The 27,420-nt window shown below is 46.5% G+C and overlaps 4 protein-coding genes across 11 annotated transcripts; 1 reads left to right on the forward strand and 3 right to left on the reverse strand.

Moving 5' to 3' along the window:
* The first annotated feature begins 3,171 nt into the window (after nucleotides 1-3,171).
* On the forward strand, nucleotides 3,172-8,710 carry LOC123110580 (uncharacterized). Of its 8 annotated transcripts, none has more exons than XR_006453486.1 (8): nucleotides 3,175-4,174; nucleotides 4,291-4,402; nucleotides 4,536-5,753; nucleotides 5,826-5,875; nucleotides 5,956-6,016; nucleotides 6,777-6,889; nucleotides 7,660-7,866; nucleotides 8,384-8,710. XR_006453486.1 is itself a non-coding variant. In XM_044531135.1 (2 exons), exons 1-2 carry the CDS (start codon nucleotides 3,555-3,557, stop codon nucleotides 4,163-4,165), a joined length of 423 nt encoding a protein of 140 aa, XP_044387070.1. In that variant the 5' UTR covers nucleotides 3,172-3,554; the 3' UTR covers nucleotides 4,166-4,175. The 8 variants fall into 8 exon arrangements, 1 of the variants encoding a protein (XP_044387070.1); XR_006453482.1 differs by having other exon boundaries at nucleotides 6,777-6,885; XR_006453480.1 differs by having other exon boundaries at nucleotides 3,172-3,956; nucleotides 4,145-4,174; nucleotides 5,956-7,866.
* LOC123110579 (aspartic proteinase nepenthesin-1) lies at nucleotides 4,216-11,388 on the reverse strand. The gene is made up of 2 exons (XM_044531133.1): nucleotides 9,907-11,388; nucleotides 4,216-4,480 (listed from the first exon to the last, which is right to left on the reverse strand). The coding sequence occupies exon 1, from the start codon at nucleotides 11,261-11,263 to the stop codon at nucleotides 9,947-9,949; it is 1,317 nt and encodes a 438-aa protein (XP_044387068.1). The 5' UTR covers nucleotides 11,264-11,388; the 3' UTR covers nucleotides 4,216-4,480; nucleotides 9,907-9,946.
* A 1,079-nt stretch (nucleotides 11,389-12,467) lies between these two features.
* On the reverse strand, nucleotides 12,468-13,538 carry LOC123110581 (probable carboxylesterase 17). Its single transcript, XM_044531137.1, has one exon. It carries the CDS (start codon nucleotides 13,536-13,538, stop codon nucleotides 12,468-12,470), a length of 1,071 nt encoding a protein of 356 aa, XP_044387072.1.
* Nucleotides 13,539-14,900: 1,362 nt separating this feature from the next.
* LOC123110582 (eukaryotic translation initiation factor 2 subunit gamma) lies at nucleotides 14,901-19,881 on the reverse strand. The gene is made up of 9 exons (XM_044531138.1): nucleotides 19,675-19,881; nucleotides 19,266-19,379; nucleotides 17,900-17,961; nucleotides 17,357-17,469; nucleotides 17,012-17,114; nucleotides 16,257-16,484; nucleotides 15,955-16,173; nucleotides 15,604-15,864; nucleotides 14,901-15,522 (listed from the first exon to the last, which is right to left on the reverse strand). The coding sequence occupies exons 2-9, from the start codon at nucleotides 19,369-19,371 to the stop codon at nucleotides 15,220-15,222; spliced, it is 1,395 nt and encodes a 464-aa protein (XP_044387073.1). The 5' UTR covers nucleotides 19,372-19,379; nucleotides 19,675-19,881; the 3' UTR covers nucleotides 14,901-15,219.
* Nucleotides 19,882-27,420: the final 7,539 nt, after the last annotated feature.

A 27,420-nucleotide genomic window follows, 5' to 3' on the forward strand; every position in this document is an offset into this window, starting at 1 on the left:
GATAGTACTTAAGTGTACAAGCAAACACATCATGTTGGGGAGGGTCCTGGCCCATGCTGGGCACCCAATGCATCTCTAGTTATTTCACCCTATCAATCCTCTGTTCATCATCTCTCTCTTGATCGTTCTCTCAATCCATGGCCTCCTCAATCATTGTATATCCCAGAAAGAACCACGTTCTCTCAATCCGTGGCCTCCTCAATCATTGTATATCCCAGAAAGAACCACACTTGGCGCATGTGTGTTGACTATCAACCACTAAACAAGGCATGCCCCAAGGATCCATTCGTGATGCCACATATCGACCAAGTGGTCGATTCCATGGCTGGTTGCGAGCATTTGCGTATTTTGGGTGCATATTCAGGCTATCATCAGATAAAAATGAAGTATTCAGACGATATCAAGACTCCTTCATCATCTCCTATGAAACTTTCTCCTACATTTTCATGCATTTGACCTAAAAATGTTGGTGCGACTCACCAATGGTGTATTTGAAAATATTGACACCAGCGGGGCGGCAGAAACTTCCACACCCATGTCAACGACATCGTGGTAAAGTCCAAGTGAGGGGACGATCTCCTGGCGGATCTGGCGAAAACCTTCACAGACCTCACATAGATCAACTCGAAGCTTGACCAAGAGAAATGTGTAATTAGATTACCTGCGGAATCTCCTTGGTTTCATCATTTCTGTATGCGAGATCGAGGCCACCTGGAGAAGGTCAAAGCGATCCTAAAGATGGCCACACAAAAAAAGTCTGAAGTATGTGCAGTAGTTCATCGGGTGCATTGCAGCCCTTAGGGCATCTCCGACGGCGACCCTCTAACCGCTCGCATACGTCCAGACCACAGAAGCCATCCAACGCGGGACTGTATTGGTCTGCGACACAGTTCGAACGTGTTTTCTCCATGTTAATGTGTGAACTTACTGTCCCGGTCTCATTTCCTTCCACTATGCCCTTCTACTCCTTGCTTTGCATCCGCACCCTCCACCTTCCCCGCCATCGTTGTATGTATCTGGCCGCCATAGAGGCATTGTCAGACGTCCCCAACCAGCACCGGCGCGCCCTCGCCTTTACGACCATGTTGTCCACCCTAGAGTCATTTGTACCCAGGAACACTTCCCACCTCCCCGTCAGCGACCTCCATGGCGGATAGCACGCCCGACAAGTGTCTGTCAAATGCCATTGAGCTTATTTTCAAACGCTATGTCATTTTTTAGAGTATGAATGATGGTGAACTACTCGGCCATGGAGGATGAGTTGTTGTGCGATGTGTGATTGGCCGTATCCGCAGATTTTGTAAGCAGAAGCAGAGGGGGGACCTTCTGGCAGCAGGTGCATGAATCATTTCATGCACGAAAGCACACTGCGCCCTATGACAATTACATCATTCAATAACGCAAATGCGAGGTCGTTATCGTATCGCTTGCATGCCATCCAGACCAGCGTAACCAAGTTTTATCAAGTGGTTGCTCAGCTGAAGGCAAGGTGGCCATTGCATGCGGCAGAGGAGATCATAAGTTTTGCTTCCTCTTGCTCAACTTGTTTAAATTATTCATTCACTCAAAGTTGGTCTACACATTATATAGCCCGCACACACTGCCATGATGTACCACATGACAGAGAGATGGTCATTTACGTACACACACACTGTTGGATGAAACTGAAGAGGGAGTATGTGTGGGATGAACTGATCCGTTGATGAAAAACTTGTTGGACATCTAGTTAATCCAGTCAAATTAGAGACATTGTTGTACTAAACTTATTTACATGCTACTTATGGATGATTCGTGCTATATTTCTATCCGAACTTTGATGAATATCAACCGATGTGCATGAATTTTGTCTTGTTAGTTAAAATGCGGGTTGAAATGTATGTGGGTAGCGTTGGATGGTGACCTCCCGAATCTGTGTCTGCAGACTGGCCCCCTTGTCAGTGGACAGATGTGGGAGGAAATTTGCGGGTTCCTATCGGAGATGTCCTTACTCGGTTCATCTCTAGGCTTGGCGAGAAGGGCCTACCACTCTACTAGCTCCTCAAGAAGTCTGATTCTTTCAAATGGACTGACGTGGCGCAACCGGCCTTCGATGGCCTCAAGCGCTTGCTCTTCATTCCACCAATCCTCTTCGACCGGGCCAAGAGGGAGCCCCTGCTCCTTTACATCATCGTCCACGAACTGTGTGACCGAGCGTTATCCCGGTGGTCATCATTTACTAGGAAAGTGAGTTCCCTCCGAGTCCAAACTAAGGTATCAAAATTACCATAAACTAGTCTATAGTGTGTTTCTAGCATCAAGGAAGCTACTACATTACTTGCAAGCCCACTTGGACATCGTGGTAAGCAGTGCCCCTTTGTCAGACATCAACGACAATAGGGATGCCACTGACCGGGTGGGGAAGTGGGCCATCGAGCTAGGGGCGCACGATATAATCTATGAACCACGGAAGGCTACCTAGTTTTAAGCTCTTCTCTTTCAAGTCTAGTCAGTTCCAGTCGGAGTACTGGACCATGTACTTTGATGACTCTAAAGTGATCGGAGGATTGGGGGCTAGCGGCATCTTCATCTCCCTGAAAGGTGAAAAACTTGATTATGTGCTTCAGATCCACTTCGCTGCATCCAATAATGTGGCTGAACACAAGGCTTTTCTGCATGGTCTACGAATTGTTGTATCACTCAACATAATGTGTGAACTTATTGTCCTTCGTCTGAAGGCAATAGTTGGCTAACCTATACTTTATGCTATAGAAATATCTAGGATTAGTAGCAAAAGTTGCCTATGATTTTATAATCCAGTTTGGTAATTGACTATGGAGACTATAAATCTTTATGTTGCAAATACTAAATTGATGTATTGTTGATTAAGATCTTTGTGACAAGAGTTATTACTAAAAGAGGTAATACAATGGGAGTCTTAGAACTTATAGGCGCCCAGACAGTTTGGTGCACACAGTTGTAAAATATGTTATCACATTCATCTAACTTGCGCGGGCGTGCAAATACGATCAAATTTCTCGTATGCAGGTGTATCCAGCGCTTGTGTGGCACGTCAGCTTGGCCAGGGCCCACTATCAGTGGCTGGTAGCGTTTGAGATGTGATGCGTGGGTCCCACCCGTCAGTGCACAGTGTAAATATAATCTAACATATAAAGCCTCCTAGAGTGATAGTCACAACGAAGGCCTCCAGCGCACGGTACCACGCGAACAGCGAGGGCGCAGCGCACCACGCGAGAGGGAAGAGTGCGCCACAGCGAGCGAACCCCTTTCTGGCAGCGAGAGCGGACAGAGGTAGCTGCAGAAATATCTCCCTCGTCACCCCCTTTCTCTTCCTCGTCTCTTCCCATCCCGCTCCTCTCCTCCATGCCGCCGCCGCTGCTTCCCCCCTCCCTCTCGGCCGCCTGTCTCCCCCGCCGGCTGGCGCAGCTCCTCGCGTCGCCTTCCTCTCCTCTTCATGCGCGGCGGCGTCTCGTCATCAACAGCCACCGCCCATCCCCAGCCCCCACCCTAGCCTCCCCAATCCCCTCCTCCCGCATGAACCCTAGCAGAGAGAGAAGATGAGAGGGAGAGAGAGAAGGAAGGAGAGGGGAGGAGGAAGAAAGAGAGAGGAAAGAGGGGAGGGAGGTGTGGCGGCCAGTGTCGGCCTGCGCCGGCGAGGTCGGGCGCGACCTGGCGGTTGGCGGCGGCTCGATCCGTTCCTGGATCTGCGAGGAGGCTGGGGCTCGGGCGCGATGCACGGGAGGCTGCACCCCGCCTCCATCTCCACGCGTGCAGCGGCGACCCCGGGAGGAGCTCGAGCCGCAACGGTGGTCCACGGCGCCGGCGTCGGCAGGAGGAGTGTGGGCCGTAGAGACGGCCGGCTCCGTCCGGCTTTCGCGCTGCCGTCCATCCACCCGAGCGATCAGTCCGCGCGTCCTCGCCTCCGTCCTCTCACGCACGCCCTCGTGTCTGGATATTTGGTAATTTCTTTTCTGAGCATAAATAGATATTGTGCCCCCACCTGTTTGTTGTTTTGCCCAGCTGAAAGGTGGATCAAATATGAAAGACGTGAGCGTTCAATAGTGTGAAAAGCAAGCCCTGGTCTTGTTGAAGTTCCATTGAATTTCTGTGATACTAATGCTCATATTTTGCAATTTGCTCTCCACAGCTTTCAGTCACGGATTCTTGAGGAAAACAGGTAATGCATTTTGTTTGTGTCAGCTATACTGAATCTGCAAAGCCTTTTTTGTCTGCAGAGAAATTTCACGCTCTGCATTAGTTAACAGATGCTGATTTTGATCTTAACAATTGCAGGAAAACAGGTAATATATATGATTAGTGTTTGGGTGACCGTTGATTCCTACACCGAGTTGTGTTGCTGTACAAATAGCCTCTCTTTTTGGTGGTGACACGGTGTCCCTTCCAGGTTAGCTGCAACCTTTTCCCCCATCATTCCCCATATTTCTTTCCATAACCTACTTACTGAGTTGTAGGTTCATCGGACCTGTTGCATAAGGCAGAACAAGAATAAGAACATTTGTCAGTTTTTTCATGTGCAGGTTCAGCAGCAGGCAATGCTCAAGACAGAGTTGGGTGCACATCATATATATACATATGTTGTCGCATCTTAATAAACAGAGATGAGCAGAAGCAGAGATGAGATATCTATCCGACTGTCATCCTTCCCAGACTTGGGTCTGTCATCTCTGTCAGCATCCGCTTCCGCTTCCTTAGTTGGTTGTCGCTTCTTTGTAACACCATTTGAATAAATAATAAATAAGCCTGAGTTTGGATTAATCTTGCGTAGCCCATTGGATTGATTGGATATCAGAAGATACGTGTATACTTAGCCAAGACATTATATGCTGACTGAGTTCCCTAAGCAGGGATTTTCAGTCACACTTTCTATAGCCATGTTCACGAGTTGATTCAGTATAGCTCATGAGTTGATTCAGTATTATTATTGCTTTGCAATACAGTTGATTCAGTACTAATGTATATACTGTATACGAATGCACATCCCATAATTGTTGTGGTAGACTGTCGTCTGCAGTCCATTTATATGGTCTTTCTCCAGAAACTATAGGTGTGTTCTCTATACTGTTCCAGTGTACTAAATCTGAACATATATCCTTCAAATAATCTACTATTTCATTAGGCACAAATTGGTACAGATAAACCACACATCTCTGAAGACAAACCTTTGTTTTCCATATATCCCATTAAGAAAATAAATGTCACTTCAGATGTAGTGAAAAGAAGTTTAGTTGCCGCCTCAGCTCCTTACTGGCGACTGGTGTGAATCATCTCAGTTTTTTAATGTCACTGTTTATCTTATTTAGTCTTGAGAATTGTTGTGTGTGTTCTTCTCTAGGTTGTGCAAGCCAAGTGGTTGATGCATTGCTTCTTTGTACAGTTTTTGTGGATGTTTTGGTCTGTCTATACCATATTAAGCAAATATGAGTACTTTTAGCTGTAGTGGAAAACAAGAATTTAACAGAGTTTTTGCCAAATTGACATTTCTCTGCTGAAATTATTCCTGAATGTAATGATAGAAGTTTTTTCCCCCATTTCTATATTGTCTCGAATGTTTGGAAAATTGTATCACTGCAATGCCTTCTTCGTATCTGTGGAATTGGAGAAAAATGCATACATGTTATTGATGCCTTAGCAAGAAGGCTCGCCGGCTGGGAGATGGCGAGCGCCAGTGAGCACTATGCACGGTGTAGCAAGCTGGACAAGAGCGTGAGCGACAGTCAAGACATGAGCTATCCAGTGTAGGTTCAGACAATTCATTCATTCATTGCAGGTTCGGCATGTCTCATTATGTCTTTTTGCTTCATATTCAGGGTCAAACTGGGCTATATTTCTTTCATTGGGGCGAGGGTGATTCCAGCAGGTGAGGTGCATTTTAGACATCCGGATGATGTCTTGCTATGTCCAGGTGGTACCATGTCTGAATTAAGATTTCCCTTGCAGATTTTGCTTGGCGTACTCGCCTTTTTTCTTGAAGTTGGGCGTCGGTCGTCTCTGCGGCAAGGTAAGCTTATCCCATTTACTTTGTTCAACCCAGAGTCAAGATTCATATCCCCTTCACTGTCATTTCATTTGTGAGCATTTATTCCATTGATCTATGTCGTCGGCACCCTGACGATTTAGCCTTTTCTGCTGATCACAATTGCTTGCATCTGCCATCTCATTGAGGAAATGCCCCTGCTCCTCTTAATTAAAATTAATGTGAAATATGTTTCTACCAAAATTAATGTGAAGCACTATTGAGACAACGAATTTCAACTATGTTATGAGCCAAACCATATTAAGTATGTGCATCCTCGCTGGAATGCTTTCTGTTCATGAGCTGGTCTCCCAACACGTATTGTCGAGAAAAGAAAAGAAAGGACCTTTTAAGTTCTTAATAGGAGCAAGAGAGCTTCTAAGTACTATCCATACCTATGCTTTATGTAGTCAATTAATAAACTCTCTTTAAATATGATGTTCCCAAGAGATCAGAAGGTTCATGGGGTGATCTTGTAGCTGAGTTGAAAGTCAGAGGGTTTGTGCTATGGGTGATAAGGAATGGTCATAACCTTATTTGTTAGAATATTGCCGAAGATGATTTAAGCTAATTATTTTAGGCACTTGATCTGTTATATTGCCATAAACTGAATTTGTACTACGCGAACATGTGGATCTTTTAGCAGTTAGCCATGTCAAAAACAGGATATATGTCTAACATCTAATTTGAGATGAAGTTGTCCTGCTCAATTAATTTATAGTTTTCTGGATGTTCTGGTGTTCAGCTTGGGAGCAAGTAGAAATACCTGATTTGATGCTCATGCTTCCAAATTTTTCACATTTTCGCGAGAGCTAGGCGTACTTCTCGATGACCTTGCCGTCTCCAACCCATCCGTGGGTATTTCAACTCCCCTTTTGTTTTTTTTCTGCGCACATTTGCTCTACTGTCATTTTGCCTGGTATGCTCTCATTTTCTTAGATTTAGATTTGCTTGTTCTATCTCCTCCCATTTTCTATTTGTTGTTCTTTTCTCTGTTTTTAATTTGTTTTTTACATACTATTTTATTTATTCTTTTTGGCTACGACATAATGAATGGATTATTGCTTTATTTGGCCTTTATTATATTGTTTCCCATCTACTATATGGTTCACTTTGCTAGCTATAAAAAAAAGCATTATGGGTTACTGCCTGGTGGACCTCTGAATATTTTTTCACCTCAGCTTGATTGACAAGCTCACCGGCAGCTTGATTGACAAGCTCACCGGCAGGAAATGTAGTATGAGATGATTTTTTTTAATTTCTCTAGCTTTTCTTATTGGTATGTACAGAAAGGACAAAGTCGTATACTTAATATCGAGTCTTATTCATCTGCATTTATGGAATACCATTGAAAATCTTGAATTACTTCTGCTTTGATGGGTAATCTATCACTAAACAGAATATAGCTTCCAGCCTTCACACATAGAGACTAATTTAGTACTTCGGTTTTGGGCTGTCCTATTTTCTGTGTGGTCGAACAGGAAAGCTAAATGTACAGTTTATTTGCTCGGCACCATTTATTGTGCCACATAGAAGTACATCTTTTTCTTATTTTTTCTAATGCAATCATCAATACAGTACCTTAGTTAACCTTCCCAATTTTTGTTCTCTTTTTGGTCATACATTAGGATTATTGTGGATTTTCTGAAGGTGTTGGCGGGGGTTGCACGGCATGTTCCGTCTGGTTTCAGGAGTGTGTGCTGCACCTGAAAAAATTTCTCGGGTTGTCTCTCTACATATTTCCACGTTAGTTGTGATATTTTATTTATTGCTCTGCAATCGACAGTTTGACCTCATGCTAGGGCAGCCTCAGCCAGTTGCCTCTTCTATCAAAGGTAAAGAACAGAAGCCTTTTTATTGATATTGCTGTATGGAAAGTTTACTGGAAATTATGATTCTAAGTGGGTGTGAATAACGTGCTTTGTCTTGAAATAATGACATGGAGAAACTATAGTTTCCATACTAAACTTGGTATTTTGATTCACACAAAGTTTCCGTCTACTGATGATTAAACCCATACTTGCCATATGAATAAAGTGACATCAAAAGGGCACTGAACAACAGAGAGAATTAAGGATGCCTTATAAGCATGTTTTCACTTAAGATAGATTTGTATGACTTCACAAATATTCCTGTCAATATAGATTGTAAAGTAGCAGTAGCTTATACAGATAGCTGCAGTTGTTGGCTGCACATGACAACTTCATGTTATTCTGCGCTCACCATAATAATCATTTTTTTTTGTTCCATGTAAAGTGGCATGCTTCTTTCTTGCTAATTGTCAATTCTTTTGTACGCTAGACAATGAGGGTATGTAGATAACATGTATGGTTTTTACATTGTTTTGCGCAGGTTGAGATGCATCACATGATGTTTTCCTTTTACATTTATGGGTATTACAGAACCCTTTCTTTTTCCACAAGGGGTAGTAGCTGTGCCATTCGATTCGGAGGACAAAGAGTTGATCACAAAGGGGTAGCATTCAGGACATATACATAAAAGAGTATAGAACCAAATTACATGATGTAATTGACCACTATTTCTATTAACTTCTCCTGTAGCCAATGTTCACAAGTTCATGTATTAAGTACATCTTATTGTGTCACTTGTGTTTACTCCTTTTTTAATGCAAGTTTACTGCTACTCTCTACAAGTTCATGTATTAAGTACATTTTATTATGTCACTTGTGTTTACTCCTTTTTTAATGCAAGTTTACTGCTACTCTCTACAAGTTCATGTATTAAGTACATTTTATTGTGTCACTTGTGTTTACCCCTTTTTTAATGCAAGTTTACTGCTACTCGGAGTTCCTAATCGCACTCAACTATGTTGACCTACCGATGATCTAATTTGTGGCATTATTACCTTAAGAACGTATTTGCATTTAATTAACTTTATATATAGGGGTATAAGTTCTTACCAAATGTACTCAAATATACAGTTATTGAAAAAAATGCAAATGTTTTCAACACGAACATGGTTTTAAACGGGTCTTTGCGCCATTTGGCGCAACTGGTCATCTAGTTAGGCTTAAAACAGACATGGGTGGGAGCTCGAACCCTGGCTGATCATACTTTATGTGTTAAATAAACTACTAGGACTAGGATATATATATCCTTTAAGTCTACATAAAAGTGTCATTGAAACATGAATACTTTATATTCTACATAAATATTTCATTTAAAACGTGTACATTTTAAAATTATATGAATTAAAATATATTTATGAAATTATATGAACATTTAAAATAATATTTATGAAATTACAATTCATGTATATTAACATAACTTGAAAAATATTCACCTGAGTTAAAAACTATTCATGAATAATTTCAGTCACGTGTAATTTTAAAAACTATTCATATATTGTTTAGAAAGTGTGTAAGTATTAATAAAAACGTAATTAAAAATCCAAATAAATGTTCATATAATTTTAATAATGATTTCGTGTTTTTAACGAAATATTTATGTGGAATATAAAAGCTTTCATGTTTTAAGATATTTCTATGTTATTTTAAAAAAAGTGTTCATGTTTTTTAATAAAACTTATGTTTTTGCTAAAATATGTTTATATATTCATTAAAAAATAGAAAATATCTATGAAACATTTAATACATGTTTGAGTGCCCCTAGACAGTAACCCTCAAGTGCTATCTTCGTTTTTATTTACTCAGCATGTTAGTTTTGACCTAAGTAATACTTTACAAAGTTTGACCAAATCCAAATTTTTACAATAACTTTTTTATATAATTGGACTGAAATTAGTGAACAAACACACTAAAACACGCCTATATACATTTTAATCAGAAAAAAATAGAGCATCTTGTATTTGTAAACAGAGGAGTAGTATAAAACAATGGGATCAGAGCGCATACAGTAGAGAGGACACACAAGCAAGGTGAGGGGCTCAGAGCCTCAGAGCACGCTGCAGTCTGCGGTCTGGAACGAAAGCTCCCCCTTGCCGATGTCGTAGAGCAGGTGCAAGTCTTGCTGCTGGAAGTTGCCGATGACGCTCTCGTAACCTCCTTCCTCGATGAGCATGCACGCCGTGGACTTGTCCACGGGCCCCCAGTAGCTCCCCGGCGGCACCGCCATGTCCGCACCGCCACTGAAGTGGAAGACCAGCGCCGGTACGACCTTGTTAACGTCTTGCCGTGCCACACACAGGTCCAGTCCGGTGTCTCCTGGCGGCTGCACGAGGCTATGGTTCAGTTGCCGGGTCACTTCCTCGCTCAGCGCCCTGTACGCGGCGTCGGCGAGGGATGTGACAGGGCTGCCGGTGTCGATGATCACCCCGCCGGACCAATACCCAGCAGCGTCCCGCCTGAGCTCGAACACCGCGCTGGGGATCGGCAGCTTGGTCTTCCCCACGCTGATCCCCACCAAAGGGAGGTAGTAGAACGTGCTGTAGGGGTACTCCTTGGGGCTCTTCACGAACGGTATGGACGTCACGGCGCGGCCGCCGCTCAAGCTCGCCGACGCGCCGACGAACAGGTGGCTGGAGGCGCCGTGGTTGCGGAAATAGGGGGTGAGACAGTAGGAGAACTTTGTGGCGCCCGTCTGGGAGATGAGTGACAGGCGGCCGCGGCCGAGTCCGATGAGCCCGGACGCGCCGTTCAGGGCGCCCTTCGTGATCTGCGTCAGGCTCACGCACCCGAAGGCGAGCCTCGCCGCGCCGAACTGGAAGGTGAAGGCCTCGGTGCCGAGCGACCCGATGATGCTGCCGGCGCCGTAGCTGGCGATGAAGGTGCAGCTGCCGTCCAGGCCGCAGAGGTGCACGCCGTTGGCCGCGCACAGCTTGGCGCTGTCCGCGCAGGGCACGGGCGCGAAGCTCGCCGAGCTCGACAGGTTGTAGTAGGGCAGGTCCTGCTTGGCGCACGCCTTGAGGCACGTCGTCGCGCACTGGGTCCAGATGAGGTTGCTGCCGGTGTCGATGAGGGCGTCCGAGCGCTGGGGCGGGTCGCCGATGAGGTACTCGGCGATGTACTGCCGGGTGGCCAGGTGGACCGGCGCGCTCACGTCGCCGAACGCCCGGCGCTGCTGCTGCTGCTGCGTGGAGGCTCGGCGTTCCCGGCTTACGGAGACGGCGCGCCGCACGCGCTCCTCCGTAGTGTAGCCCGCCTTGTCGTCGACGTGGGTGAGCTTCATGCGGAGCCCTGCGCTGGTGCTACTTGTGACGAGGCTTGCACTGGAGCACAGTAGCACGAGCAGGAACGCCAAAGTTCGCGCCATTTTTCGACGTTCGATTAGACCCTGTTCGCTCGCTCGTGTACGTAGAAGCTAATTACTACTGGTGACGATCGAGTGGCGGAATAGAGGATGAATATAGATGGATCGATCCTATCATGTTGGACATTCTTGAGGATAGATAATGTGTGGCAATGCACAAATAGTTTGACGCCAGTTAGTAGACCTACAAATTACCAGTCACTGTTGACATCGACGCTGAAAATGACCGCAGTGGCAGCATGCGTGACATCTACTCCCTTCGTTCGGAATTACTCGTCCAAGAAATGAATATATCTAGATGTATTTTAGTTGTATATATATTCATTTTTATTTTTTTTTGTGACAAAATACAAAATAATTTTTTCCACGCATGGGGGTGAGGGGTGTGTATTAGTACAAAATATAAGTCCACCTCATATTTTTATGTCTAACTTTAATCTTCAATTTTATCAACAAAATATGAGTTATATGTCATTAAAAAGTACTCCCTCCGTTCGGAATTACTCGTTCAAGAAATGAATGTATCTAGATGTATTTTAGTTGTAGATACATTCATCTTTATCCATTTTTGTGGCAAGTAATTTCGAATGGAGGGAGTATGTCATTGGATGCACATTTTAAAGAACTTTTCGGTAATAGTCTATCTTTTGTGACATGTAACCCTTGTTTTGTTAACCATAATTATAAATCAAAGTTTAACACGAAAACGAAATTGCATTGTATACAAAAAATGCAGGAATAACTAGTTTATGATACTTCCCGCTATGACCTGTCTCATTCACACCCCTTTATCTATGCCATTCAGGTTTTACAATCTTTTTTCTTTTCTTTTTTTTAATTGCCATCGGGATGGAAAGGTTCCCCATCTGAATATTGCATTAAGAAAGTATTTATTCAGTTTTTAAGGAATAGCAAATTCAAGCCAAAAATCACACAAGCAACAAAACAAAAATAATAAGAAGAGAGAAATAGGTGCCCATGACACGACATAGCCCAACAATCATTTTATTCTGAATAAAACCTTAATTTAAGCTTTGAAAAGTAAATACTTTGAAGAAGAAAAAAGAAATCATTACATTCCCTTCAAGCTAAACTGTAACAACCACTCACAATTCACAAAACCCATTGCCAGGAGAGACCCACACAAGATGCATATGATTAAAAACAGCAACGCAAACCGAAGGACACACACTGGCTTGGCACACGACTACATGCGGGCGACACAGCCGTGGCGCCTGCCGACGAAGCCCCCGATGGCCTCGATGAGCTCGTCGATGCGCACCGCCGCCTCCTCGTCGGCCGGCTCGGGGGCGCCCTGGTTAAGGTAGAACATGTGCCCCACACCGGGGCTCAGTGCCACCTCTACGTCCTTCCCGGCGCGCCGCATCATGTTGCAGTACTCCACCTGCCGGTCGCGCATCGTGTCCAAGGTCGCGACACTCACCAGAAGCGGCGGCACGGCCAGCATCGCCGCCGCCGCGTCGTCCCGGACGGGCCAAATGTAGGGGTGGTCTCGGGTGGCGCCTTTGGGGAGTGCCAGCGCCAGGAGCCTGTCCGCCAGCTTGTAGTCCACGTACGGGTCCAGTTGCACGTCGGCCGACTCGGACCGGCTTGGAGTGGACCGGGAGAAACCCGGGTTGAGCAGAACGGCTCCGGCAAGCCGCACCGGGCCCCGATAGCCCGGCTCCGCTGAGTTGAACCCGGCGGCAACATGGTGCACCAGGTTGGCTCCATTGCTATCACCTATTAGGAACACACGTGATAAGTCGGCCACGGCCCTGAGCTTGCCCACCGGGTCGGACGTCGGCTCTGGGACCGGCTCAGCTAGCAGCCCGGGCTGAGCGAGCGACTTCAACCAGTCAATGGCGGCAAAGCCGGCGGCTATGGCCGCCGGGAGCGGGTGCTCCGGAGCAAGGGGGAGGGTGATGGACACGATACCAGCGATGGGGATGGAGGCGGCGAGACGGGCGTAGAAGCAATGGTACAGCGACCAGGTAGGGTCCGTCAGACAGAACACGCCGGCGTGGAAGTGGAGGAGGACCGGAAGACGGCGACCGGCCAAAGGAGCTGCCGCCGGGAGGTAGAGACGGAGCGGCGGGCTGGCCCGGATGTCGTGCACCGTCACGCCGTTGCGCGGCACATCGTACGGTGCAATGGTGGTTGCTAGTTGGCGTGCCTCCGGGGGAGGTGGGGACCGCTCGACGGTGCCGTCGTCGTAGACCTTGATCCAACCCCCGATGTCCTCCACTAGTTTCTTGCTGAAGCTAGTGTCTGCCATTCTCTAGTGACCTTTGGTGCGTCTGCCTGTGTTTGAACTATGTTGGCTGTGTCACTTGATGGGTTGATAATCACTGGTCACTAAGCCTTATATAGATCTTTCAAGCGTTAGTTGGTTGGTTATAAATAATGTTCTTGCTGGGGGCGAGGGGCATTACTTTTTATTGTAGATTACTTGTTAATAATGTGCCTTGCCACTGTTGACATTACTCTCTCGTCTCTATGTGGAAGTAAAATAACTTCCTGGTTCTGACAAAATGCTTTTGGTTGCTGCCGTCCGTGCTGAAATTAGTTTCCAAGATTGATTTATTAAGATGTGGGAAATGTCAGATGGAAGGGATTGGTGCACACGATTGACTAGCATAATCTGCTAATGTTGCTCCTTCCACGTTCTCCGTAGAGTAATTATACACGCTACACTATACATTCATCCAGAAGGTATATTCCATTTCATCAAATTTTCATCAGCCAAGTCTATAGTTTGTCCTTTTAGCTACATTTTCCTCTTCTGAATTGGTAGTGTAATGATAGCAATATTCAGCCGGCATGACACAATATACATTTAGCTGTTTTCGAACATAAGTTTTTCTTTTCAAAAAAGTGAAGAATCGGGCATCTTCGTTGGCTGCCGCACGCAATCATCTTTATAGTGAAGTTTGATACTGTTCTTACAGAATAGTGGAAGAAAAGTCCAGGGCACAACCGAACGCAAAATAAGAATACATGATACACCGTTTAACTCTTCCCAAACAAAGTGTGTGGCGCAACATTTATCATGCATTTACTTCCATCTTTTTCGATAAAAGGTGTATTTTATAGACTCGATGTAGTAATGTCAAGCGATACAATCATCATAAGTACACACCCGGCCAGATAATGGCAAAGGGCCAGATAATGGCAAAGGGCGAGGATGTTGCGACCGTTTAGATCGCCGAGAAATTTGTGGTGACTGCCCGTCATGGCAACGTCTACCACCACCTTTCACTACGATTGGGAAGCATACAATATGGTTGTGTTATCAAAAAAGTTCAAACAAGGCACAAGCTGAGGAAAATTAGGACCGAACTGAACCCTGCTAAGGCAAGACATAATGGAGTCAAATGAAATAGGCAATGTAGCCTCCTCTCAAGGTTGTACCCCCTCTGTCTCGCAATGTAAGACATTATATCAAAAAACGTCTTACATTTTGACACAGAGGTAGTAATTAGCAGTAGAAATTTATTTGGTAAACTAGCAACTTGTTCTTTGCCTGAAAAGTTGAAACAAAATCTGTTGACATCCTTGAACGCTTGGGCATTTGTGAGTAATACGTGCAGCTCGTTGGCAATGAACAGCACTGCAGTCTAACAAACAAGGCACAAGCTGAGTAAAATTAGGGGTAATACTGCCAAATGGTCAATGAAATAGGCAAGACGATTAGGTAAACCTGAACCAAAGTAGTAGGTTGCTTGCCTACTAAACACGGCCATGATAACACAGCAAGTATAACAAATCCTAAATTCAGAAAACGAGAAAGGCAAACTAGCAGCGTAGACAAATCCCGCGACGACAAGACTTCCAGACTCAATGATGTTTTCCCCTCCACCTCACAAAAACTGTACCTAGGAGCTCTCTGCCCTCCCACATTTCGCCTCTCTTGTTTCGCAAGCTGTGCGGCTTTCCGTTTCAGAGGGGGGTGTGCATCAGAGCGGGCAGGGTGGAACTTCGAGGGTCGCACCGGCTTGGATCTGGCCCCATCCAATGAGGCGCCAATGCTTCTCGACACGGCGGCTTAGCGCGACCTTCTCACCTTTGCTTGTGCAGACGGGCGCGGTGAGCTGGAGCTTGGCGAGATCGTTCTTCACGGCGACCACACGGGCGCCGGTGGACATGGATCCGATGTTAAGCATCAGGATCTCACCCTTGGTGAGCTTGGAGACCTTCCCTGCCTTCTCTGTACCCTTTGTTCTCACACCCAGCAGCCTTCGGAGAAGGAAGAAGTTGATCTGCGAAGCAATGTCCAAGAATTGTCATTAACAACTATCTCTGTTTGGCTAAAATCATGAAGCAGCAAAGATTCGACAAACCTCAAGCTCTACGAATACGTCAGGGAGCGACCCGATTTCTCCTAGAACCTGGCCAACCAGCCTGTCAGCACGAGTCAAAGTTGGATCCATGGTTGTTCCCACACCAATAAGCCCTCCTGGCACAGCAAATTGGAGTTCATTCTGCTCAGCGTAGAGCGAGACAATCCTCGAATAGATTGGGGTGCACTTGATGTTGCCACTCTCATCCTTCATGACAATGCCAGGGCGAACTTCAATGTTCTGGTTCACCCTGAGGACTCCCTGTAAATAAGAATCGACACTCAGTTTACATTTACCACAAGAAAAGCAAGAACACACTCATGATCTAATTCAGTTTATATATCTACATACCCTGAGGATGCTGCCACCTGCTACCCCACCCCTAATTTCATCAACCTCTGAACCAGGCTTGTTGACATCAAAGGAACGAATAACAATCATGTTGGGAGGTGAAGTGAAGTTCCTTTCCGGAATGGGGATTTTCTTAATAATGTATTCACAGATCACATCAATGTTGTACTTCAGCTGGGCAGATATTGGCACCACAGGAGCACCTTCAGCTATCGTGCCCTGCACAGATGGTAGTAAAAAAGATCAAACCATGAAAGAGAAGACATGCATTTATAACACAAGAAATGACAAACAGTAGTGACCTGGATAAATTTTTGGATTGCTTCATGCTGGTTCATTGCTGCACTTTCCTGGATAAGATCAATCTTATTCTGCAAAATTATGAGATGTTGGAGACGCATGATTTCAACAGCTGCTAGATGCTCAGATGTCTGGGGTTGTGGGCAACTTTCATTTGCTGCTATCAAAAGCAAGGCTCCATCCATGATAGCTGCTCCATTAAGCATTGTAGCCATGAGAATGTCGTGGCCCTGTTCAACAAGGTAGATATTGTAAATACATACAACATTTACGTAAGGATCTGTCTAGGACACATCTAGATGTGACATAGTTATGCCACATCTAAGCTGATGTCCACTCTGTTTGTGGTCTATTTTTTTTTTGTCCTAATTTTTTTTGTTTCTTGTTGCTGCATTATATATTGTGGGAGCTTAGATGTGACATCCTTAAAAAACATCTAGATGTGAATTAGACAAACTGTTTACGTAATATCGTATTCAAGTTCCACTAATGAAGAGAATATGTAATGATCCATCAGAAAACTCTGATGACTTCCTAATTAATATAATGATTCACTTGAATAATTTGGCTATACAATTATAAGTGTAAACAGCCATTATTATCTATGGTGATGCAAGTAAAACTGGATTGCAAAAATGTTACTGATCACTTGGGTAGGGCAAGAAATGGTCAGGCTATGTACTCCCTGTAAGCACTCATGTACTTGATATGCAGAAGAGAACATCCATAACAGAAAAAGGGTAGAGCTTCATCATACCGGGCAATCAACAAAGGAAACATGTCTCAGAAGCTTCATCCTAGTGTTTTCAAACCCAGGAACATCACAGGCAGGAGTATCTTCTTTCCCACTTCCATAAGCCCTTTATATAATTGATGAATAGAAGTCAAATAAGGTCCAAGAGTTTAAAACCAAAGCAGTAATTTTGGGTCTGGTAAATAATCATACGTTAACTAATTCTGGGGATCAAATTTGAGCATACAGGTTCAATAATTCATAGGAGCCTGGAACAGTGCCCCCTGAAGTTCCTTGCTCTAAAATGTAGAGGGCTAGAGGCTGACAGTAATAGAAGCTAATCATGTAAAGATAAGAAATTTAGCATACTTGTAACACATTGGTCGTGGACATCTGTCATCCTCGCATTTATAGATTTTTGCATTAGCATAGCCCAGCTTGATAGTGATGTTACGTTCAAGCTCATTCTTGAAGCGAACAGTCTATAAATCAAAACAAAGGCATCAGACGATAATAATACTAAAAAATTTCCATATGGACCAGAATGAGCACATCAACATCCATTTAGTTAGTAATCATTCTAGAAATTATTGCAAAAAACGAAGATAAAGAAGCATGAATTACAACAGTGCCATTACTCGAGCCGAGAAGCTAGAGCACTTATATTTTTTCTAATAGTAATATTAAATGAATTCCCAGACTATGCTATTATCAATCAGGTTTAAAGAAATCTGCAGCACATTCCTAGCAAGTGCTAGGTGTAGTTTACTCATTTATATTACCAAAAGTCATGTTAGCATGACATATTTGAGTAATATGGCAAACTCACAAGGGTTACTGATAAATGTGATAAATACTTAACAGGCTTTACACAGAATGGAAAGAAAATGTGGCCAACAGAATGAATGATACCTGAACTCCAGATATAGCTTTCACAACAGTAGACTTTCCATGGGCCACATGACCAATTGTACCTGAGGTGTAACATAAAGATCGCAAATATTATGCCACCGCACAAAGTCACCTAAAATTCGGATATGACCGAAATGCCACATAAAAATATAGATATAAAAAAAAGTTCAAATAAGCGCTAGGCGTTAATTATGCGTTTGGTCACCTACTTGCGCCTTGATAGCTTATGCGCTGCTTAGGCGTGAGTAAGAAATAAGCTAGATTGGCCGGCCTAGCCTATTAAACCACAGGCCCATCTTCCTGTTCTCCTACTAGAGCTCCCGTATGTGTACAGTCGACTGAAAATCCAGGTATCCTCCTCACGCCGTCTGTCCCCCTCGTCCTCTCTCCCTTGCTGCATCGAGGCCACCTCTCTCTCTCTCTCTCTTCATCTCTCCCTTGCTGCACCGATGGGAACCAGCCAGTGAAGCTCGATTTCTCGCCGGAGAAGCTCGATCTCTCACCGGAATCAGTCGATTTGTCGTCAGAGTGGTTGAATCCTCGTCGGTGAGGATGAATCCTCACTGGGGGAGGTCAAATCCTCACCGGGAAGATTGATTTCTCGCCTGAGAAATGCGATTCATTGCCGCAGAAGGCTGATTTCTCACCGGAGGACCTCACCGGCCGCTTTTTTTAGCACCAAGCGAGGCGTTATGCCAACACCTAGCACTAAGCACGCCTAGGCGAGCGCCTAGGAGCACCTCTTTGAACTATAAACAAACAAGAGTAATTGATGGTTCACAAAAAAAAAATCCACTAGTTATACTAGGAAAGTTTGCTCCATCAAAGCACCCTGGCTTTAAGAGTTCCAATGGCATTTTCCAAAAATGGCATTTATTTATTCTTAAATAAGTGAGACGTCATGTGCATCACTTAAGGCAATACATGATCCATCACACTACCATAAAAGGAAATCATATTGTTTCCCCCCATTGAGTCACAAAAGGATTAAGCGCAACCAAAAAAACAACAGGTGCGGCTTCAGTATCATGGTCAAGGCTTAAACAGGTACATATACAGAGAAAAGACAATGGTTGCAACATGTAGCCATCTAAGTATCACAAAAAAAAAAGCAACATCATGCAAATGAAACTCCATTGTGAAATATATACATAGACACAGTAATTTGGGACGGAGGTAATATAAAAGGCACCACCAGAGAATGTACAACAGTAAACAGCAAACATTCCACACTGAATCACATCATACTAAATACGTAGAGCATAAAGGGACAATCGACATAGCTTTGTACTGTTGTACGCCTGTAAATTCTCCATACTGATAATTACTGAACATCAAAACATTGCCAGAAGGATGGAATCAGTACCAATGTTGATCGTCGCTTGGCGCGAGATAACTTCAGGCGACAACGGGTGTAGCTTGGTAACATCAAGCTTGGTTAGGTCCTGCTCCATCAATCCTCGGCGCGCCATGATTGAAACTGATAAAAACAAATGATACAAACAGTGTTATCACCCTGTGTCTCCAACTCGTGTTCACTGACCGAAAGACCAGTTGCAGGAAAACAACATATGCTGGCGCAGCTGCAGCAGTAAACTGATCCAAAAAGGATAACCACAATCTTAGAATCTGCCGAGTTCTCCACCATCCAACCTAAAACTCGACGGCGAACTTCACTTCTAGTCTGGCCTTAGCAACGCAATCAGCGGCCTCCCGTATCAGACGGCGACAGCGTGCAAGGAGGGATGGGATCTAGGGGAGGACGAGGGACTCGCCTTGGGTTGGGGGACCGTCGAGCTGGGTGTGCTTGCCGCGACGAGGAGGGCCGCCGCGCGCGTGGATGTGCTGCGCGCCGAGGGGGCGAGCGGGGAGGGTGCTAGGAAGCCGGTCGCCGGAGACGGGGGTGTCGCCGGTGGTGCTTGCGAGAGCGAGGACGCGGCGGCAGGGAGGCGGCGTCTGGGGGGAGGGGGGAGGGTTAAGGGTTCGTGTAAACCTGGGCAAACGTCGGGCCGGGCTGGGTTTCGGGCCGGGCTTGTAAAAGCCCGACCTTCATTTCTCAAGCCCGAGCCCGGCCCGAAGCCCGAAATACTCCATATTTTCAAGCCCGAGCCTGGCCCGAAGTCAAGCCCGAAGCCCGAAAGCCCGGCCCGAAATACAGAAAAAGTGAAGCCCGAGCCCGGCCCGAACTATCTTTCGGGCTGCAAAACAAAGCCCGAGCCCGGCCCGAATGTCAAGCCGGCCCGGCCCGGCCCGGGTTTTTCGGGCCGGGCTCGGGCCGGGCTGCCCATGCCCGGGTTTAGGTTCGTGTACAGGGGTGTGTTATTCTGTCGAGCCAAATAAAAATATGTTGTTTTGTCAAATTTCACGAGGAAGCCGGCCCATTCCAGTGCCCTCCTTTCTCGTATCCTCCTTGAACTCATGGGGAAAAAAACCGAAAAGGCCCAAGGGCATATATTAAGAGCAACTCCAACGGCCTGACCCAAACGGACATGCATTTTGTCCGTTTTTTGTCCGTTTGAGTCTGCCAAATGGATGTTCGCATCCGCTTTTTTATTTGGGTCTGTATGTACGCATTTTTGCCATGTCCGCCCCTGGCATTTCGTCGAACACGTAGCAGGCACCAGGGTTGGCAGCGGCTAGACGGTCGACGGCCTCCACGCAGTCGCCGTCTCCGACGTGGGCACCCAAGCCAGCACCTCGCATAGCTCGCCGCGCCCCCGCTCACCCACTCGCACCAGCTCGCCACGCCCGCCGCAAGCCTGCAACGCCCGCCACAGCGCCACGCCTGCTCGTGCGCCTCACCGCACCCCCGCTCACGCACGCAGCAGCGCCCGCCGCGCCCCGCAGCAGCGCCCGCCGCGCCCCGCAGCTCGCCGTGGCGCCGCGTCCGCTCGTGCGCCTCATCGCGCCCCCGCTCACGCCCTCGTCCTTTTGCTGGAACGCATTGACCCGCGCGCGCACGATACCAGGGAACCTCTGGATTTCGCGCTTCTTGATGCACTCGCCATCACCCTTGTAGTCCTGCGGCTGCGAAACCTCGTCGGGCGCCTTGCGGAACTCTGAAATGACTTCTGGATCGAACTCCGACGACCCTAGCGGCGAATGCTCCCCGCGCTTGTCCTCGACGTCCTCGGCCGCATCGCGCTCCTCGTTCTTGTTGTCGTCGAGGCCCTCCATGAGCTCCCCACACATTGATCACCTCACGCCTGCAGCAGCGCCCGTCGCGCCCTGCAGCTCGTGCTCGCCAGATCAGAAGCCTTGTCGTCATCTCCCTCGACCACCACCGCCCGAGCTCGCCATGGCCACGACGGCGTCAGCGCGCGCGCACCAGCAGCACGATGGGAAGCAGCAACAGTACCAGCTCGGTGCCGCGCTGCTGGGCCTCTCGGGCCTCTTCCTACTGCCCGGGGCTGCGGAGCGGGCACCGCCGGGCATGCGACCATGAGTAGCGGGGCGAGGACGGGTAGGAGTGTCGGTTGGGCGTGGCGCGGGGCGTGGTGGCGCTCCGGCTCGAGCAGCTGCGACGGTCGGGCACGGAGAAGGGGAGGCAAGTGCGAGGCCGACTGTCGGCGTGGGTGTACGGGGGCTCGTGGGCTGGGCAGATAAAAAGGAGGAGAGAGAGGTGGGAGGTGGTGAGTCTGTGCCAGGTGGGCCAGCCTCGCATGCAGCGGATGAGGAGGACGCAAAGAGCGCCCGCTTTATGTCCGCCTCGACCTGCTGCCTCTTGATGAACAGTGAGCGTTGTTGGGGGTTGATGAACAGTTCTCGATGGGGGTTGGATGAACAGGACCCCGTGGGGGTAGAGGCCGCACATTGCCACTGGATGAACAGGACCCCGATCGAGCCAGTTAGGGTGGATGAACAGGACCCCATGGAGGGCTGGATGAACAGGACAACCCCGTGGAGGGCTGGTTAAACAGTAGACGATGGAGGGCTAGATGAACAGTAGCCCATGGAGGGGTGGTTGAACAGGACCCAGTAGAGAGGGCTGGTTGAAAAGTAATCGGTGGAGGAGCGGTGGAGGCTGGATGAATAGAAGCCCGTGGATGAACAGTCGCAGGTGGAGGCTGGAGGAGGTCGACGGTGGATGAACAGTAGCCCGTGGAGGCTAGAGCAAGGCAGTAGATGGTGGATGAACAGTAGTCGTGGAGTCCTGTTTTGCGGTAAGCCACACCCCTCTCGATGAACAGGACCCCTGTTTCGATCGTAGGAGGTCGAAGAGAAGTTTGTTTCCTCCGTTTTGCGGTACGCCACACCCCTCCCAGTCAACAGCACCCCGTTTTGATCGTAGGATCTCGAACACAAGTCCATTTTCTCTGTTTTGCGGTATGCCAGACCTTCCCGATGAATAGGACACCATTTCGACCATACGCGGTGGAATACAAGGCCGTTTTCCTCCGTTTTGTGGTACGCCAGACCCCGTTCCGGGTGTTCCGTCCAAGACAGTTGGCTCCCATTGAAAACGACCCATTCCGACCCAGTCTATTGCCTCCTGATGAACAGGATGCGTTCCGACCCAATCACTTGGCTCCCGGCAAACATGACGTTGTTTCCTCCGTTCCGACCCAGTCGGGTGGCTGCCGATGAACAGGACGCCGTTGCTGCCCTCCGCTGCCTCTCCATGTACACGATCCCTAGCCGTACGTATGCGCGAGTAGGTGTTCGAGACCCCGCCCCTATGTACGTATGTACGTGTACACGATATAGACGGGACTGCCTGAATAGCTACTGCTCCTTACTGGGCCACGGTTCATCGTGGCAGAAAGACTGATGGACCAGTATGTAAGTACACGTTTGTGACCAGAATGCCAACGCTACGTAGCTTTGATCGGGTGGGTCCCAGCTGTTAGGGAGGATAAGGAGGCACTTCCTTGCATGTGAAGATGTAGCTGGTGGGTCCATCTGTCAGCCTCACCGGATACAGTCCTCTTTTGATGGCTGTCGTTCGTTAACCACGTTGACCACGCCGAGCGGACAGCACCAGGCGGTGGACGACGGTGAGGCAGGGAACGGCGCAAAGCCTGGGAACATGCGGAGGGTAGTACGAGGGTTGACTGGTTCGGCTGCGGTGTGAGGCTGCCGTCGCCGCAGAATAATAGGGGTGTGGGTAAGTAGAGGGATGGCCTGGCCATCGGTGGGAGTAGTACGGGGCGGTGAGGCCTCCGCGGCAGCACAGCCAGCCACGGGAGGCAGGAGCACGCGGTGGTTTGGACGGCTCGAGCAAGAAAATCAGAGGTTGAAGAAGCAGGAGGACTGTTGGATGTTAACAATCCAACGGTCACTAGTGATAGAATCGTTTGTTAACTAAGTTGACAAAGCCCTCCATACGACTCAACTTAGTAGGGCCACAAGTCAGCCTCCAAATCTGGTGGGCCCCAGCGTCATGAGGAGCACTCGTTATTTTCCGCTTAATAAGGAGGCACTTCCTTCCGTGCCAAGATATAGCTGGTGGGTCCGAGCTGTCATTGGGAGCTACTTGCTTGCGTGCGGCCATGGACCATGTGGGTCCTAACTGTCAACCTCTCCATGTACATCCCTCTTCCGATGTTGTCATTTGTTGACAATGTTGAGCACGCCGTGCCGAGAACACCAGCGCGATGGACGACGGTGAGACCCAGGAAGGGAATGACCCGGAGGCGGCGAAGCCACAACAGTGGAGGGATGTGGGTGAGTAGAGGGATGGCTTGGCCAGCGGTAGGAGTAGTAGGGGGTGGTGAGGCCTGCGCGGCAGCACAGCCAGCCACGGGAGGCGGGAGCAGGCGGTCCCGCTGGCGCTGGATTTTGCGGCTGGAGCAAGAAGATCAGAGATTGAAGAAGCACGACGGTCGTTGGATTGACATCCAACGGTTACGTCTGTTGACGTATATAATAAGAAAAAAAATCTAGCATACGCGTCAATTTAATAGGCCCACAAGTTAGACAATTCCCTATTTTTTAATAATTTACAGCTCATTGCAACTTCTTATGCAATTTATTGCAGTCTTTTTTTTGTTGGCCAGAGCCAGGGTTAAAAATTTAAACGAAATTTTGCATATTCTGGTGGGGTCCAAACTATTTTTAATACCGAAATGTCAAGCCAGATTTAAAGTACTTTGAAGATATGTTTAAATTAGGTTAAAGCCCAACGAAGTTGGAATCTGAAAATGTGAAAAAATCTAGAAGTTAAAGTAATTGTCAATTTGTCATCTGTTTTTTATATTTACAGCCCATTTCATATTACTTTCAAGATTTGCAGCCGCCTTGGAAGAGTTGCAGCCCATCAGGACATAGAAAAATAAGTAGGCCTGGATTAGATATTCTTCAGAAAAAATAAACTGGGCTCATTTTCAAAAAGGAAAAATAGCTGGGCTGGTCATGTGGTGAACGTAAAATATAAGCGTGGGCTAGACGGGACACAACCCAGTTGAAACCCTGCTCTGTCTCAACAATAAGAAAAAAAAACAATATTGCTCGAGCAGCTACGTCCCAGGTGTCAACCGATCTTGTGTTATTTTCTTGTCTATTGACTATACACGTTGACAATATAGTGGGTCCCAAATGTCAGGAAACCACTAGAAGGAAGCATTTTCTTTTTCTATACGCTGACAATGGAGAATATAAAAAATGAGTAACTTGCTTGCGTACGGCCATGGACATGATGGGTCCCTACTGTCATCCTCTCCATGTACAATCCTCTCCTGATTCCTCTTGTTTGTTGACCATGTTGACAACGCGAGAGGGCAGCGCTGCAGCAAGCGCACCAAAGCACGCGGAGGATGGCGGCGAGGCCTCGGACGCCAACGTTAACGATTTAGGAGACGGCGGGGCGGCGATGCGTGCGCTGAGGCGCAGCCAGCCGTGGGAGGCGGAAGCAGGCGATCCCGCCGGCGCTGGTTTGGTTTTGGCGGCTGGAAGAAGACGAGACTGAAGAAACACGATAGACTGTAAAAGCAGCAGGAGTACTTAACAACCTTAACTGGAACCAGTAGGGGCACTTAACAACCATAGTTGAAAGCAGTATGAGTACTTACACAGGTTCAACCATACAAAGCACGCGTCGAATAGTGCTACTTTTCCTATAGTTAACCAAGGGTGAGGCCACCAAAGCTCCAGGAGAAGGCCCAGGCGCCACCCCGCGCATCCACAACCTTCTGAAAGTGGCTTCATCTTGTAATGTAGTCAATAAATAGGATATTTGTTTTAGAGCCATGGAAAAGCATGATCATAACCTTCTGTTCGATTCTCCAAGATGGACGTGCCTTCATTATTTGAGACCACCCCTGAATAAGTATATTTTCACCTCCAAGGGGAATGGAGTAGGTCGACATAAACATCATGTTATGACCAAGCGCAAGTCTGACCTGACCATGGCCAGGCATCTGTATAGGAACAATAGAACTGGGCAGTTTCTGTTTCAAGAAGATCATAGCTGTAAAACTGTGTATAAGCGAGAGTTTATGAATAAAATATATAACAGAATACGGCTCGTACCATAATTTTCTCGACACAGTTGGACATGTTCAACATGTGCAGCAGTGGCACACATATCCCACGTGGCCTTCCACCATTGAAACGCCCCACAAGGACCTCAAGACGATCAATAAAGTGTAGGAACTTATGGATGTCATCCCAGTCAACTTCAGTGCCATTAGTAACAGCCGAGTTCTCATAGAATAACAAACGAGTAGCATAATTAACTTTAAAATAACCTACATGTGTCACCAATTATAAGAAATATTAGTTAGAAGTAGCATCTTCGAGAGAGAAGGGAATCACAAATCGCTGCTACTTCTAAAGTTAAATTATGATTAGTTAGATAGAATAGGTGGATTAAGAAGTAATCGAGGCAACAAGAAATAACCAGATACAAAACTAACATGGATGAACTACTGGAACGACATCGGGGTGCAAGATCATAGTGAAGATGAGACCATGTTCTGCTATTTCTATCAACATTCGTGAACCAACTTTTAGTCTGTAACACTTGAGAAAGTTTATCCAAGTTCGGCCATAAAAAAAGCAGCGATCTTCTTGGTTCATGAACCCAACTCGAAACTTATATCCATGGCTTGTCTTCAATGCAATCATTAAACTGGTGTATTCAGTTATGGTAAGGCCGACCATTTTGAGTACATGTGTTCTGGCAGAGCAAGGAATGCATTGCAGGAAAAATAATATGAGAACACAATGTATTCGCTATCCAAATCTAGAAATAATTTCCTCCTTCACGTCAGTGTTAACCATGGTACTAGTACCTTTTATCCAAATATAGCAATCCAAATTTCCAAATTAGTCGACAACATGTTCAAAAACCCTCACCCCCCAGATAGAAAATAGGATTCTAGGAACATACTGTGCGCGTTTTAAAATCCTGTGTTAGGATGACAAGGAACAAGTGTGGCGTCTCACGGAGGGTGCAAAAACTTGTAGGGTCCTCGCACTTTGGGCACTGTAAATGAAACATACTAGATTCAGTAGGAAGAAAAATGCATCAACGAGAGCGGTTGCCATCCTAGGATTACCAGCGACCAAGGGACTTGGATTTATCGGGGATGGATGAAGAATTCGTACCTGGTTCTCCTTGAGAAAACCCTATGAAATCGCCGAGAGGGGGTTTTCTCTGAACAGGCAGGCAAGGGAGAAGGGGATTCAGGCCCAGTGAGAGAGGGGGTATTCTCTGAACAAGAAGACGAGGGAGAAGTGAAGGAAATATGCCCTAGAGGCAATAATAAAGTTATTATTTATTTCCTCATATCATGATAAATGTTTATTATTCATGCTATAATTGTATTAACCGGAAACATGATACATGTGTGAATACATAGACAAACTTAAAGTCACTAGTATGCCTCTACTTGACTAGCTCATTAATCAAAGATGGTTATGTTTCCTAACCATAGACATGAGTTGTCATTTTATTAACGAGATCACATCATTAGGAGAATGATGTGATTGACTTGACCCATTCGGTTAGCTTAGCACTTGATCGTTTAGTATGTTGCTATTGCTTTCTTCATGACTTATACATGTTCCTACAACTATGAGATTATGCAACTCCCGTTTATCGGAGGAACACTTTGTGTGCTACCAAACGTCACAACATAACTGGGTGATTATAAAGGAGCTCTACAGGTGTCTCCGAAGGTACATGTTGGGTTGGCGTATTTCGAGAATAGGATTTGTCACTCTGATTGTCGGAGAGGTATCTCTGGGCCCTCTCGGTAATGCACATCACTATAAGCCTTGCAAGCAATGTAGCTAATGAGTTAGTTACAGAATGATGCATTACGTAACGAGTAAAGAGACTTACCAGTAATGATATTGAACTAGGTATTGAGATAGCGACGATCAAATCTCGGGCAAGTAACATACCGATGACAAAGGGAACAACGTATGTTGTTATGCAGTTTGACCGATAAAGATCTTCATAGAATATGTAGGAGCCAATATGAGCATCCAGGTTCTGCTATTGGTTATTGACCGGAAACGGTTCTCGGTCATGTCTACATAGTTCTCGAACCCGTAGGGTCCGCACGCTTAAG

Source organism: Triticum aestivum, chromosome 5B (genome assembly GCF_018294505.1).
Source record: "Triticum aestivum cultivar Chinese Spring chromosome 5B, IWGSC CS RefSeq v2.1, whole genome shotgun sequence".
Classification (NCBI taxonomy): domain Eukaryota; kingdom Viridiplantae; phylum Streptophyta; class Magnoliopsida; order Poales; family Poaceae; genus Triticum; species Triticum aestivum.

Excerpts from the sequence above, each read along its gene's own strand:
- LOC123110579 (XM_044531133.1), bottom strand. The coding sequence starts at position 11,263 with ATGGCGCGAACTTTGGCGTTCCTGCTCGTGCTACTGTGCTCCAGTGCA.
- LOC123110581 (XM_044531137.1), bottom strand. The coding sequence starts at position 13,538 with ATGGCAGACACTAGCTTCAGCAAGAAACTAGTGGAGGACATCGGGGGT.
- LOC123110580 (XM_044531135.1), top strand. The coding sequence starts at position 3,555 with ATGAGAGGGAGAGAGAGAAGGAAGGAGAGGGGAGGAGGAAGAAAGAGA. Across the intron at positions 3,957-4,144 it reads CCCTCGTGTCTGGATATTTG|CTTTCAGTCACGGATTCTTG; the intron begins GTAATTTCTTTT and ends TGCTCTCCACAG.
- LOC123110582 (XM_044531138.1), bottom strand. The coding sequence starts at position 19,371 with ATGGCGCGCCGAGGATTGATGGAGCAGGACCTAACCAAGCTTGATGTT. Across the intron at positions 17,470-17,899 it reads AAGCTATATCTGGAGTTCAG|ACTGTTCGCTTCAAGAATGA; the intron begins GTATCATTCATT and ends TTTGATTTATAG. Across the intron at positions 15,523-15,603 it reads ACGTATTCGTAGAGCTTGAG|ATCAACTTCTTCCTTCTCCG; the intron begins GTTTGTCGAATC and ends ATTGCTTCGCAG.